The sequence below is a fragment of the Chaetodon auriga genome, chromosome 11 (assembly GCF_051107435.1).
Source record: "Chaetodon auriga isolate fChaAug3 chromosome 11, fChaAug3.hap1, whole genome shotgun sequence".
NCBI classification, from domain to species: domain Eukaryota; kingdom Metazoa; phylum Chordata; class Actinopteri; order Chaetodontiformes; family Chaetodontidae; genus Chaetodon; species Chaetodon auriga.
The window spans coordinates 23,211,410-23,225,210 of NC_135084.1; the positions used below are offsets into that span (position 1 = coordinate 23,211,410).

A 13,801-nucleotide genomic window follows, 5' to 3' on the forward strand; every position below is an offset into this window, starting at 1 on the left:
TCCTTCACTGAAAAAGCCAGAATGATTATGCTTTTCATTCCCAGTCGAACAGCCAGGATAAAAGAGAATCAATGTCATGTAAAGTTTTTTTTTGCTTATTATCACCCTGTTATGTAAGAATTCAAGGACTATTTATCATGCTAGCTATTTCTGCATTGTGTTGTATTTTAATGCTTTTTCCTAAGGTTCAGGAGGCTGTGCATGACTGAAAGCACATCAGCTGGTGGCGTAACAGCCTGCTGATCTTCTGATGGCTGTTTAAACTGCAAACATATCTGATTACACACTCTAATAAGATCACATTTGGACCATTAGCTATTAAAACATTTTTTTTTCTTTCTGGAATGAGCCAAACTTGATTGTCCTTGTCTTTGCATCTGTCTCCCTCCCAGGTGGAGATGCTAAGTTTGCATAAACAGGTGCGAAGGTTCACCTCCCCTCCCTTCCTTTCTCCTCTTTGGATCCTCTGCTTTCTTATCCTCACCTCCTCTCCAACTCCTTCCTTTACATGTTTTCTTCTCTCTGTCTCCTCTGTCCTCTTTCCTTCCCCTCTCTCACCTCTACCTGACACACACAATACTTTGCTTGTTCTCCTCCTTTTCCTTATTGATTCTCCTTCGATTTCCCTCTGTCTCTTCTCTCTCCCTCCCAGTGGGACACAGCCAGAAATCTTCTGTCAGGTGCAGAAGTTCACCTCTCCTCCCTCCACCCCCTTTCTCCCCAGTGGGATCACGGTTAGCAGGTGGCGCAAATGTTCACTTCTTTGTCATCCTTTCCTCTTGATCTCTCTTCCTCTTTACTTTTTTTTCCTCACTCCTCTTCCTCATCTCAGATGTTTGCTAATGCGTGTGTGGTATTAGTCTTTTTGTTCAGAAACAGTTGCAGACTCTGCTGAAACACAGCACAGGTGTTGATGGCCAGTTTCCGAAAGAATTCGAGACAAGTGGAAGGAAACATGGCTTTGTTGGAGAGGTTATTAGACATAATGTGCTTTTTGGCATTGAGCTGTCATAGGGGACACTAGTGAGCTCGGTGATGTTCATAATGGAATTTTTTTTTTAGGGCTGCTGATTGCAAAATATGATTCTGTCAGACAAGAATATAGACACAGAGGGGAATGGCTACCAGCACACTATCTATAATGGTGCTCTCAGAATGAATTCATTCAACTGTGTGGAATCAGATTCTTAACATTGTTCACGGGGAAAGACTCCCGTCAATCCATTTCTCTCTAATGTGTGATGCTACCCCAGATATATCAAATGTTTAGTTGAATGTCCTGCTTCTGATGTGTCTAACAATGACATGCATGGATAAGGATGGACAATAATTGAACTTCAAAAAATTAGATTGACTCTTTAGACTTTGCATTGAAAAACAACAAAAAAGAGGAGAAGAAATCCCCAGCATGATGGAGGAATCTCTCCATCGGCCTGGAATTGACCTCACTCACTGCTGTGGAGAAAGATGAGATAATGGAAGTAATATGTTGGGAAAAGTATGTGAAGTTATCCAATAAATCCTTTGCCAGGTCGCCTCCCTGCACATTGCATACACCGAATGTAGATGTAGGAATGTGTAGATGTAGGAATGCACATCATGTCCAGTCAGGAATGTCAACTTACTTTGGATGTGTCAATCACATCTCTAAACTCTTAAGTGTGAGTCTAGACAAGGTCTGTGTTTAAGGAAACAATGAGATGCTCCCCTGTGTGTATTGACGTGGCAAGACCCATTGCTTGCCACCTCCCCAGTGTGACTGATGCATTTGAATGCATAATATCATCTTGCAAATTATGCGACGAGGCCTTATCAGATGAGCGAGGACCGCGAGAGTATCTCGAATCATTCACAGCAGTTGTCATGTGAACTGGCTTGGGTAAAAATACTGGATCATTTTGAAGATAGGAATTTGCTTCTTCAGACTGGCAGCCTGTCTTTGGATCTGGAAGCAGCAAACATTGAAGCTCTACAGCAGGAAATCGGAGATATGGACTCAGTGGGATTCTGTACTTGCTGATGCTCAAACTATAGCCCATAGAATGGGCATCCCACCTTAGTTCATTCATAGCAGGCAGACAATCGCCAGCGCACTTAAGAAAGGTCAGATCCTCAGGAGACTCCTGATATAACATTTAGGAATTCTGGTTACTATGGTGCAGTGGACAGTATCATTGCACCGCTGACTTATAAACTTTAGTCAGTGAGGGACATTGGCAGTGATTTCAAGGGAATACTCAAGCTCCAGCAGTTGCGTTCGGTGAAGTCATCTTGTCGAAATTTGATAACAAAATATCAAGGATCTCTCTGAGGATTTGGACAAACAAGTGCTCCCTCTGAAAAGGATATGCAGTGCCACATTCTCAGCTGCTCAACAGGATTTATGACATGAAGGGTGAGAGCATTTATGATGACTGAAGATATTTTGCACTTTATGGCAGGAGGAGAGCGATCCTTCAGTAAACTGATAATAATGAAGAATTACTTGTGTTTCACAATAAGCCAGGAGAGGCTCTGGACCTTGCATTACCTGCCATGTGTGACCTTGCTCCATAGATGGACTTTTAAAGATATTACGATACAGTCAAACTTTGCATCCAATCACAACATGGTCTAAAGCAGGGTTCTTATAGTCCAGGCCAAACACGATCTCAGTCCAGACCCAGCCCATGCCGTGTGTTATGAATAGGCTATAATACATTATGAAGCGTAAGGACTGCCTGAGCCTTGTCTGCATGGGTTTCATGCTGCTCAATCACAAGAGATGTGATGTGACTTAATTGATTAAATATTGTGTCATTGCGAATTGTTGTGGACCTCTTATCTTGAATAGAAATCAGAAGCAGACCTTTGAATAATACGTTTGAGTGCCTCTGGTCTCAGGTATAATTTTGCTGCACCATCCTCTCATCCCTTGCTTCTCTCTCACTCCCTGCTCACTCTGACCTGCTCCCCTCTTTCCTTTCACTTCTTCCTTTGTGTCTTCTCACTGTCTCTGTCTTTCCATATCACCTCTTTTGTTGTTCATCCAAAGTGCAGCCTGACCTTTCTCGGTGTTGCTCCCTGAGGAGTGAGTGAATGAAATCTGTGTGTGTGTGTGTGTGTGTGTGTGTGTGTGTGTGTGTGTGTGTGTGTGTGTGTGTGTGTGTGTGTGTGTGTGTGTGTGTCTGTGTGTGTTTGTTTGTGTACTTGGTGTGCATGCTTTTGCACATGGCATTTCTTTATGATAGACGTGACTGAAAACCAAAATGTCTTTCAAAAGGTGTGTGTGTGTGTGTGTGCAGCCAATGGTTTAAACAGTAATATTAAAGTGATTGCAATAAAACACCATTCTTGAATAATTTGCCCTGCTATCTCATCCACCCACATAGGCAGAAAATACGGCTCTGATACAGTTCAGAGATTACTGCATGTGTCTCCCTCTGTATGCTAAGCTTAAGAACAAACAGTGTCCCCCAGGCCAGCCTGCTGTCACTTTAAAAGGGTTTTATTTTTACCCAAACTATTGATGTGCCTCCACAATAGCGATATCATCGGGTCAAAATTTTTTGTCTTCGACTTTGGTTTGTGACCAAATACCTGCAAAAGTAATGCCATTCCCATCAGCCTCAGCTGCACATTGTGTTTACTGTGAACTGTGTCAGATATTAGCATGCTGAACATCTCTGCTCAGATGTCAGATATGGTGAATACTTTACCTGCTGAACATCAGCATGCATTGTTATTGAGACCATGTTAACATTAAGCTCAAAGCACCACTGTGCTGAAGTACAGCCTGACAGAGGTGTTCAGACCAAAACAGCCCTGTGTTAAAAACAACTCAGAAGGCTTTGTTTGTGGTGTTTCTTCAGGTATGACTCAGATATGAAATACGTTCCAGGATGTCCAGTTAAAAGCTTTTCAGATGCTGAAGTAGTGTGGTTTAGAATTTAATGAGACTTGATTTTACACTTTTGGAAAGTTATCACAACAGCAGTGACAACTGCAAGGTAAAGAGTAGAACTCTGGAGTTCCAAGTATTACAAAGTATTCCACCAGGAATGTGCCCTTGCATGGATTTGATAGTTCACTGCTTCCTTGCCAGATGACGTTGCTTTGAAGCAAATGTTTAGTCAGGTTCGGGTTTGTTGCCGCACTGGTCTCATTCAAATGAATGAGGGATCCGTGTTTTTACATGCAGGCCCGAAGTCAGACTGAATGTGGTCTTTGGCTTGTTTTTGTGTATTTTAATGCTTTCCTTTCATTAAAATTGTCCCATGTGTAAGATGACTGATGTAAAGTCAGATTCGAATGGTTTTGTGAGAATAAATCCTCCCCATTTCTGTGTCATTGGGCATGCATTCACTCACTGTGACTGATACACGTGACTGCCACTGCATCAGCTAATGGGTATCCTTTCAGTCACAATGTAAGCAGTGAAGTACGAGAAGCCGACACAAAGTTTACTCCCACAGAGTGCAGTATCATTTTATAAAAAGAGCATTTATTTCAAAGTTTTTTTTCGCTTCGGAGATTGAAGCACATAGTAAAGCAACAGTACAATGTTCAGAAAATATAAGTGTGATGCTGTAACATTTTTTTAATCTTATCTTCTTAACATGTTTTTGTTGTAATACTGGAATATTTTGCATGTATACTAAAATAAGAACTTTTAAAATTGTACAAATCGGTACCATAAAACTTGACAGAGAATAAAAACGAGGCGTTCTCTCACTGCAACAAACACAGATTGCTAGTTTTCCTCTTGAACAGGGAGAAAGAAGAAGAAACGCCAAATAATGAAAAAAAGAAACAAGAACAAACAAAATGAAAGAGGTTGTGTTCACACAGGCAAAAAAACCAATGCTGATGTTCAACTTTTGGCAGTACACTTCTTATAGCTGTCCAAAAATGAAAACTGAATAGCATGTGGTCTCCCCATGTTTAGACATCCATAAGAACATGAAGTCTGCGCTGCAAAGAGTTAAACATGAATTTGTTCCTGTGTAGCTGCAGCCAAAGAAAGAACAATTATTGATAATAATAATAATAATAATAATAATAATAAAAAACAACAATAATAATCATAATAATATAATAACATTAAAAAAGAGATTGAACAAGAATGTACACGCTTAAAAAGGATGTTCTGATTTCAGCCTCTCCGTATATGTGGCTCAGAAAACACACCTTGTGTTATTTTCCAATGGGCACATTTTATGTTTAAATAGCAACATATGTTGATACAACAGACGTTGCTGCCAACATAGCTGGTGTTGGGAAAAAACACAATGCACATTTTCCCGGTCTACATTTACCATGCTGGCAGAAACAGCACATCCCGTTTTGAGAGTGCACGAGGCGCAAGTTGGATCCTCAGAGTGATATATCACATGTCTGCACATTGCTCTGTACATACCTAACATGGAGAATAGTTTGCTTTCTTAATATACTTTTCAAGTTACAAAAAGAAACAAAAGGAGAAAAAAAGAGAATGCACTGCGTTGCAAGAGTGTCCATTAAGTTTAAGGCGATTTTTCGAGCTCACAGGTTTTTACTCATTGTGATTGATCATCATTGGTGGACTCTGAACGAGGAAGTGATCATTCATTGGTGGATTCGGTATGGGAAGTGACTGTTGATGGCAGGAATGGGGACACTGGGACGAGGATAGGGGCAGGTGTGGAGGAGGACAGCTTTTCTTTTCACACCTTCTCCGCAGTGAAGAATGAAAACAAAGAATCATCCACAGTTTTTAATTGAATCCATGTTGAGTCTGTCTCTTTTTGGGAGTAGAAAAAGGTATTTGTGTAGCATTTTCACAGATACTCAGTCCTTGTGTGTTCATATGTCTGTGTGTCGCTACTGAAGCTAGCGGTCTCGATCATTACACTTGTTGTGTTTACCCCTGGAGTTGTTGTTTATTTATTATAAGGCCACCATACTGTGAAGATGCTGTGAGCTTCTTCAAAGTATCAACAACCCAGAGTCTGTCATGCTATCTAAACCACAGTACCTGCTGATTTCTGCACACACGACAACAAATTTGAAAAGGAGCTGTTTCATCTGTTCTGTTTGATCCCACTGACACATCGCCATTACCTTGTCACTCCTTCTTGCTCTTTCATAACATCAAGTGTTTTCTGAATCCCATACTAACTTTTTCTTTTAATTTGCTTGTATCTCTCTGTCATCCTCTCTTTCTATGTGTCCTTTACATACACCACAAAGAGAGCAACTCAGGAAAATGTACCCCACTCAGGAACCTGTGGAGGGAATAACATTTCTCTCTGGAACCGTTGAGGAAGTACGTGAATCCAGTCCACAAAAGTATATAGAACCTCTAATAAACTAAACAGTTAGCTATAAGCAAGTCATTTTGATCATACAGCAACGTTTTTTTTTCCCAACAATTTACTTTCAAACCGACAAACTGGTGACATAACAAATCTCCCAGCCCTGCAATGCTCAGTCTGTAGAAAGAGAGTGGGAAGGAGACATAGGAGGGAAAGGGGAGACTTGGGAAAAGCTGGGAGCGGTTTGAGTCCAAGCGTTCATTATGTGTTCATTAACAAATCATCTTGGAGGACCAGGGAGGCGCCACAGGAGGGAGAGCTGTTAACGTCCATCGACAAATTGGCATGAATTGATCAGGTGGTGGTCGGTAACAATTGGATATTGAGGAGTGTTAACCCTCAGTTAACGAATCCTCATGGAATCAATAAATCAGAAATCAGGGGGGCGTCCACTCATTAAGACCACTGTTAAGAGTCTTCACCGTCATCCCCATCGTGCATGGAGCAGTCTTTGGTCCCGTACAAATCTGCCAGCTTCTTAAACCTCGGCCCCCAACTCTGCAGATAGTCATAATCCAAGTCAGACTCTGTTGTGACAGACTCGAGGGAGCTCAATGACCCAGCCAATGATCCTCTGCCTTCGTATCCGTAGATCTGAATGGAGTCGTAAGGAGGTGCAGTCGGGTCACTGTCAGCCTCTGCAATTCGAGTCTTAATGAAGTCATCAACATCAACGCTGTTGGCTGCAGGACGGCCACTGCCGGGCCTGATGGGATATTGAAGCTCTGGTTTGATGTCCTTTCTTGGCAGGAAACCGTTGGCACCGTCCGGGTTCTGAACAATTAGAAACAGAGAACCTTGTTTTGAAATATAACAGTCAGATAAGGCTGTAAAATGACTTCCACAAGTTGGACACCACGATAGAGCTGAAGAAGAATTGTATTTATAAGCCGATGGATGAGGTGTATCATGCTCAGATATCAATAAAACACGCTGAATATGAACAATATTTAAGTGCTTTTAGATTTTGAGCTTGTCCATCACCACTCTGCCCCTCTTCGTACCTGCAGTGTAGCGATGTCGAAAGCCTCCGTGTCCTCTTCGCCACCTCCCTCATCATCATAAGTGATAATATTCTCCCTGATGTCCTCCTCCTCAAACACTATCAATGGCTCTTTCTTCTGACGCCTCAGTGCAACAAACAGCACCACTATTGCTGCCGAGAGAAACACACGCACACATTATTCAAAAAAGTGTTCTGCATCTCGTGATTACATAACGACCCTCGCACAATCTCTGTGAAAAAGGAGGAACGCAAGCATAATTAGTATGCACTGTGGGAGATAGTGTAATTAGACCTTGGACAGTTTAATTAATATCATTATTGTATTGTGCTATACACACACGCACCATTTTAATTTCAGGTGCTTATCAACACACTGTGTGTACATACATACATGCATACATACATACATATACCCGTACATGCAGTTTGCCCACATTAAATTATTATGCTCGTGATGCACAAGCAAGTCCAGGTCCTCTAATTTTAACAGTAGCTGAAACGATGCAGTGCAGTTCTAATCAGGACATTAACAGAAGTGGGAAACATGACTCATTTCCCCATTTCACCTCAGTGTTAAATACAAATCAAGCATGGTTGGTATCATAGGGACAGCAAGTTGACAGATTTGATCAACAGATGTGTTCTGTAAACACACTGCCAGTAATCTTAATGGGCCAGCCCTTTGAAAATTCATGTTGTTACAAGGAAATCTTATCAGAATCGGTAATCCTTAATGATATTCCAAAACCTAAGAAATCAGTTTCAGCTCCTTACCCAGCAGAATGACAATACAGGCCAGTATGGCTATCAGCGCCCCAGTGCTGAGGCCAGCTGGTAGGACGTAGGGCTCCACGTTACAGGACAGGATGGTGTTTTTACTGTCACAGGAGCAGACTCTGATGGTCAGGGTGTTGGTGCTGCTCATAGCGGGGAAACCGTTGTCGTTTATCTCGATGGGGAGGTAGTAAACATCCTGGGTCAGACGGCTGAATCCTTTACGGAGCACATAGATACTGGCTGTGCTGTCTGCGGAGGGGGAAAGAAGTATGAGTCGGTGAAATGACAGAAAGAGACTCTCTTCAACTCCCAAAGAACAGGATGCAAGACAGGACACACGGCTGAGTTTGTCCATACCAGACTTAGTGTTGTGACTTTTATCTGAGCTTGGACTTCATTATACACACACACACGTGTACAACACCACACATAATTAACTTTTTCCTGATTCAGTCTCTCAGTAACTCATACACATTTTCCTTCTTTATCAGCGTCCACTCAGACACACAAAGTCATCCCCACACACGCAGAGACACACATATGTACAACGATGAGAGCCAATGAGGTGTGACATGGTGATATTAAATTTCTGTTAAATTCATCAGTTGAGGAGGAAATGTAATCAAAAGCCTCTGTTACTGCTGTTATGACACGGGCCAGCCAGCTCTGCCTCTGCTTCTGTCTGCCTTACTCTTCCTCCCTATCCAAGCAATTCTTTTCTCACGTCACGTCGGCTTTATTGCAGACAAAGGGCGAGATGAACTTCTTCTGAGGTATTTCAGAAGCTTCATCACCAAGAAAACATTCTTTAATGTTTATATTAAAAGTACATTACAAAGCAGTGTAAGTGAAACATATCAAAGCTAATTGACTGCACTGAACATGGTGCTTGGGGCAACATAAGGAAACTAGTTCAAAATTGTTGAATGAGAAAAAAAATTGTATTAAATGTACACATACACTGTTATTACCATATGGCCCCACCGGGTGCATTTTGTTCTTAACCTTTAACTACAACCGTAACCTTAATTCAAGTTTAGTCCTTCATTTATAACCTATAAAAAAACATTTTTTGCTCCATATTTTTTGCAGATTCAGCAGCAGCCGTCCTTTCTTGCCCTCGACTCCCTTTTATCGAGGACTAGTCAAAACAACATAAAGTGCTTGAATAATGCAGAGATGCACAAAGCATACACAACCTGAACTAGTACATAAAACACATTAATGGAAAGAGTGATGCAACACAGTCACCTGTTAGTGGGAAAAAAAAAGAAACAAAATGAGATAAAGAAAGCAAAAAACTAACAAGGGTGCACTAAAACTCAGAGAGAGTGAAGGTAACCCCCAACCCTCTCTGATTCTGATGTCACTGTCATCTGTTGCTATCAGGCTCCAGCCAACTCTGGTACTCCCTGACAGGTGTGCGTGCGTGCGTGCGTGTTCGCGCGTGTAGGTCTGAGGCATCGGTTTGTGGGCAGATGGAATGAGCGGAGATGTCTCCCCTCATATCTATCTATATATCTATATCTATAGCTATCTCTCTCTCTCTCTCTCTCTCTCTCTCTCTCTATATATATATATATATATATATATATAGATAGATAGATAGATAGATAGATAGATAGATATGTAGTTGTTTGGTGACAGTTTGAGCGGTCCTGTTCTCAAAGTCTCCCTGTGCAGTGTTGAAACACAGGGAACCACTGCTGGTCCCCCCTGTTGGTCCCCCCCCCCCCCCCCCCCCCCCGTTGACTCAACTCTGCTCAACACAATTCACATTTCCACTTTCACGTTCAGTCTCTGACAGCTATATCTGTATTGTACTTCTCTTGCCTCTGTCTTTCTTCCTCTCTCCCTCCTTTTCTTTTTTATAGTCTCTCTCCCAGTACTCACAAAACTTAATTCAATCAGTTGGCCCCCTAAGATATATGTACAGACGGACAGAGACCCCACTGCAATTAATACAGCCCGCAGGACACTTGTGCATTTGTGTGTGTGAGAGAGATTCAGAGCACCTGCTGCTTTCTACAAGGTAGTGTAAGCCTCCATCTGGTTATGCTTTGATCTAATCTCAGCGAAAGGGGGGGGGGGGGGGGGGGGAGAGCACAGACGAAGAAACACTAAGATTGGCTGCTAGAAGAGGTGAGAAACAGAACGAAAGGAAGAAATGAAATGAAACAAAAGAGGCAGGATAAACCAAGAAAATAATATTTTAAAGGTCTTCTACCTCTGTTGTCTTTGAGGGAGAAGTTGTGGTTGTGGGCGACTTCTGGAGCGAGGCTGAATGTGAAGTGTTGTCTGTGAGCCATCTCATCTTTGTCCACTGCACTTACTGTTTCAATAACCTAAACCACACACACAGGAACACACATCGGGAAGAAACACATCAGTGTAATATACTGTTTGTGGTTGACCATAATTCCCCAAAACACATGCATCTACATGCAGTTCACACTCAGACATACATGCACACACACGCACACACACTCAGACAGACAGACGTACCTTCCCTGGTGCGACGCTTTCACACATGAGGACTTCGTTGTTGGTTGCAAACTCTGGGGAGTTGTCATTCACATCTTTCACTTTGATGTTAACACGCACTTTGGTGTCTTGGTGGTGGCCTCCTGCATGCACGCGCGCGCACACACACACACACACACACACACACACACAGGAGAGGGCAAAATCATCAGCATTCTACTGCATACAAATATTCAAAACAGTGTCAAACTCATTAAAGACAGAATGTCATTTGTGCTTGAATGTGTGTATGTGATTGCTTGTCTGTCTGCATTCTAATCCATATTTGGCATTGGCTGAACACAAAGCTAACTATGAATATTTTCCAGCAAGATTGCCTGTCAATCAGTCAGCCACTCAGCCAGCTATTTGTTATTTTGATTTGCAAAAATTACAGACACAAGTTTGTGAGACATCAAAATATCAAGTCAGACAGCGTGCCACTCAGTTAGCCTGCTCCCACGCTTTTTTGCCAAAACCATTTTGATATGCAAAAGTGACAAATGTCAAGTTATGCCTGCTGGAGATTAAAATGGAGAAAATATGGTGTGATACAGACAGAATTATGTCTAAACAGCCAAAATAGACACATACAGCAAAGCTGAACTCCCGATTCATCCAGAATATTAACTAAGAAAGACTGAGAGAGAATGGTGTGTTTTTCTATGCATCCATTCATGTTCAAAAAAAGGAAAAGAACAACCGTTCGTTTCTGCACTCCGCTGCCTTGCATATTTGCAATTCTAGTCAGTATGATTTTTCCACTACCCTGTCATTACAAGGCATTTATTTAGCTTCCCAGGCCCTGTAAGTGGTTAGCATAGCCTGCAATGGTCCTAGCTTTGTGGGCGGCGAGCCCGTTTCCATCTGGTCGTCTGGCGTCGAGCACGCCACAGGCAAACCACGCGGCGCTCTGCTAGTTCGAGCCCCAACCACAGAATACCAGGGTGGGGCTGCTGTGGCTCGCTGGCTGAAGGGTTTGTGGGATTGAAGCCGGGGAGAGAAAGCTCCGAATGGCCTGTGGGTCCACTGGCATTCCCCTCTTTTCTCCCCTCATTCCCTCTGTACATACAGTACAGTTAGCAAGAGTGTTTGTGGTGGAGATGGACGGTTCAAGTTTCAGTGGTGCCTCAGCTGCTTCTAGTTTAGTTTTTAGCTTCTCTTTCACTGCATGCGGATTTAGTTTTTGACTGCAAAATTCAACTGATCAGTTGAAATCTATTTACAGTCAAAACTGAAGCAGTGTGTCAACAGCTGTTTGTACTCAGGCTTCAGATTTTCTTTCATTCTGGGAGGTTTTTTTTGTCTCAAACAATTTCACTTTAAAACATAGTTGGTACAGATTTGGCCAATTTATGAGCCAAGTTTCAGATAATGTCCACATCTATCGATCACCAGTAAAGTACAGCAGAGCCAGGTTTGTCATTAATTTCTGACCAAAATGTTACATGAAAACAGCAGAAGATTGCTGCATGTGAATGCAACAGTTATGTGTCCTAATTGTTGACACCAAACACTGAACGCTAACAGATGGATCCACTCAACAAAAGAAGAATCACCGTGGATCAGGATAGAGCCAATCTCTCCTCGCTGAGGCTGAATGTATAATTAGTTTACCAAGATCTAGACAGTTCTTCACTGATATTCATGGCAAAAACTTTGCTGACTTCAGTCCCTCCCAGAGGGGAAAAAAAATTAAAGACAACATCTTGAATCCACTGAGATTTTGTACATAAGATGTCATGGAGTGTATCCAGCACCGCAGAATGACAGGTTGGGCTCTGGATGCCAGCAAATGTACAGCCTGGTGGCAGTCTGGGATTTTTCCATCTGTTAGTTCATCTCTGACTTTGTCTCCACATCCTATGTTTATCAGTATACTGTTTAGTATGTTCAGTGGTGCAAGTCACACGGGAGCCGACATCAAATACAGGCAGACTGTCGCTCTTTAACGAACCGTTCTCCTGAAATGGCTAAAAATATCAGTAAATTAGTGCTGACAGTCTCATCGCCACTCTGTCACTTCACATTCAAAAGTAATAGGTACGAGTGTGGAGGTAAAACCGTACTGAGTCACAGTCGAGTACTTTTTTTAGCTCACACCATGATGGCCCACACACATCAGATTTAGTCCCAAGTCTCTGAAAATGTTTCTAGATTTTGATGTGTGTCTGTATGAGTGTGAACATGTACCAATCTCTGTGGCTGACACAGATATATTATGCCAGGCCTGCGCTTCTCTGTCCAGCGGCCTTGTGGTGGTAATCATGCCGTCTTCTGAGTTGATGCTGAAGAACTGCTCTACGTCTGTGTACCGAGGGATCATGTACCTTTACAGAGAATTAACACACATACGTGATTATTACACATTAGGATTAAGAAAGTTAAAGAAAACTAAATTAATATCGTTATACATGAGTGTGCATTACATCATATTTATAGCTTGTTTTCTGAGACATTAGATCATTTTCCAAAAGAAAACTGAATTGATGTCCATTAAAACAAATTGCAGCTGCAAGATGGAGTGATCCTCGTAGCCTTAAAGAGGGACACGTTGAGCTTTCACATCACTGGAGAGATAATTTGGCATGTATTTATGTTTTATACCTGCTACTCTCAGTCTACACTGAAGAGATAAAATATGTTGAAACACCCAACCAATGCTTTTGTAATCCTCCTATTCTGTTGAATAGAATATCTTCTTTATATGTAATCTGTGTTTTCTACCCAGAAATATGAATATAAAGCCAGACTACGTTGAGTCATATTGTTTGTTCAGTGTAGCTGAACAATATTAGATTTTTTTTTTTTTTTTGTTTGGCACTGATCCATGAGAATTTATACTGCTGTGAAAATTCAGATTCTCCCACAGCTCCAAGCCTGACTTGGTGAATGTGTTAGTGTGTGTGTGTACAGTGTGTCTCTTGTTTGTCTTACCTGACAGGGTTGTTGGCAACATCAGTGTCCTTGGCGTGGACTCGTCCCACCAGGGTGCCTTCGGGCGCATTCTCCTCTACCTCAAAAGTGTAACTGGGAGCTACGAACACAGGGGGCTCATCTGCATCCTCCACTGATATCTACAGGCACACAAACGCACCGAATTGTGAAAAGGCTGCTGTGATATTTATCTCCTCACACACACACACACACACACAAACAC

At 42.0% G+C, this 13,801-nt stretch overlaps 1 protein-coding gene across 1 annotated transcript in view; it reads right to left on the reverse strand.

Annotated features, from left to right (window-relative positions):
- Positions 1–4,487: 4,487 nt before the first annotated feature.
- The window catches only part of cdh11 (cadherin 11, type 2, OB-cadherin (osteoblast)), an 85,367-nt gene continuing 76,053 nt past the window's right edge, over positions 4,488–13,801 (reverse strand). Inside the window, exons 10-16 of the mRNA XM_076743169.1 lie at positions 13,579–13,718; positions 12,835–12,971; positions 10,624–10,745; positions 10,346–10,463; positions 8,116–8,367; positions 7,340–7,491; positions 4,488–7,109 (exon numbers count right to left, since the gene is read on the reverse strand). Coding sequence (XP_076599284.1) covers positions 6,744–7,109; positions 7,340–7,491; positions 8,116–8,367; positions 10,346–10,463; positions 10,624–10,745; positions 12,835–12,971; positions 13,579–13,718 — 1,287 coding nt within the window. The 3' untranslated portion in view covers positions 4,488–6,743. The remainder of the gene's footprint in view (positions 7,110–7,339; positions 7,492–8,115; positions 8,368–10,345; positions 10,464–10,623; positions 10,746–12,834; positions 12,972–13,578; positions 13,719–13,801) is intronic.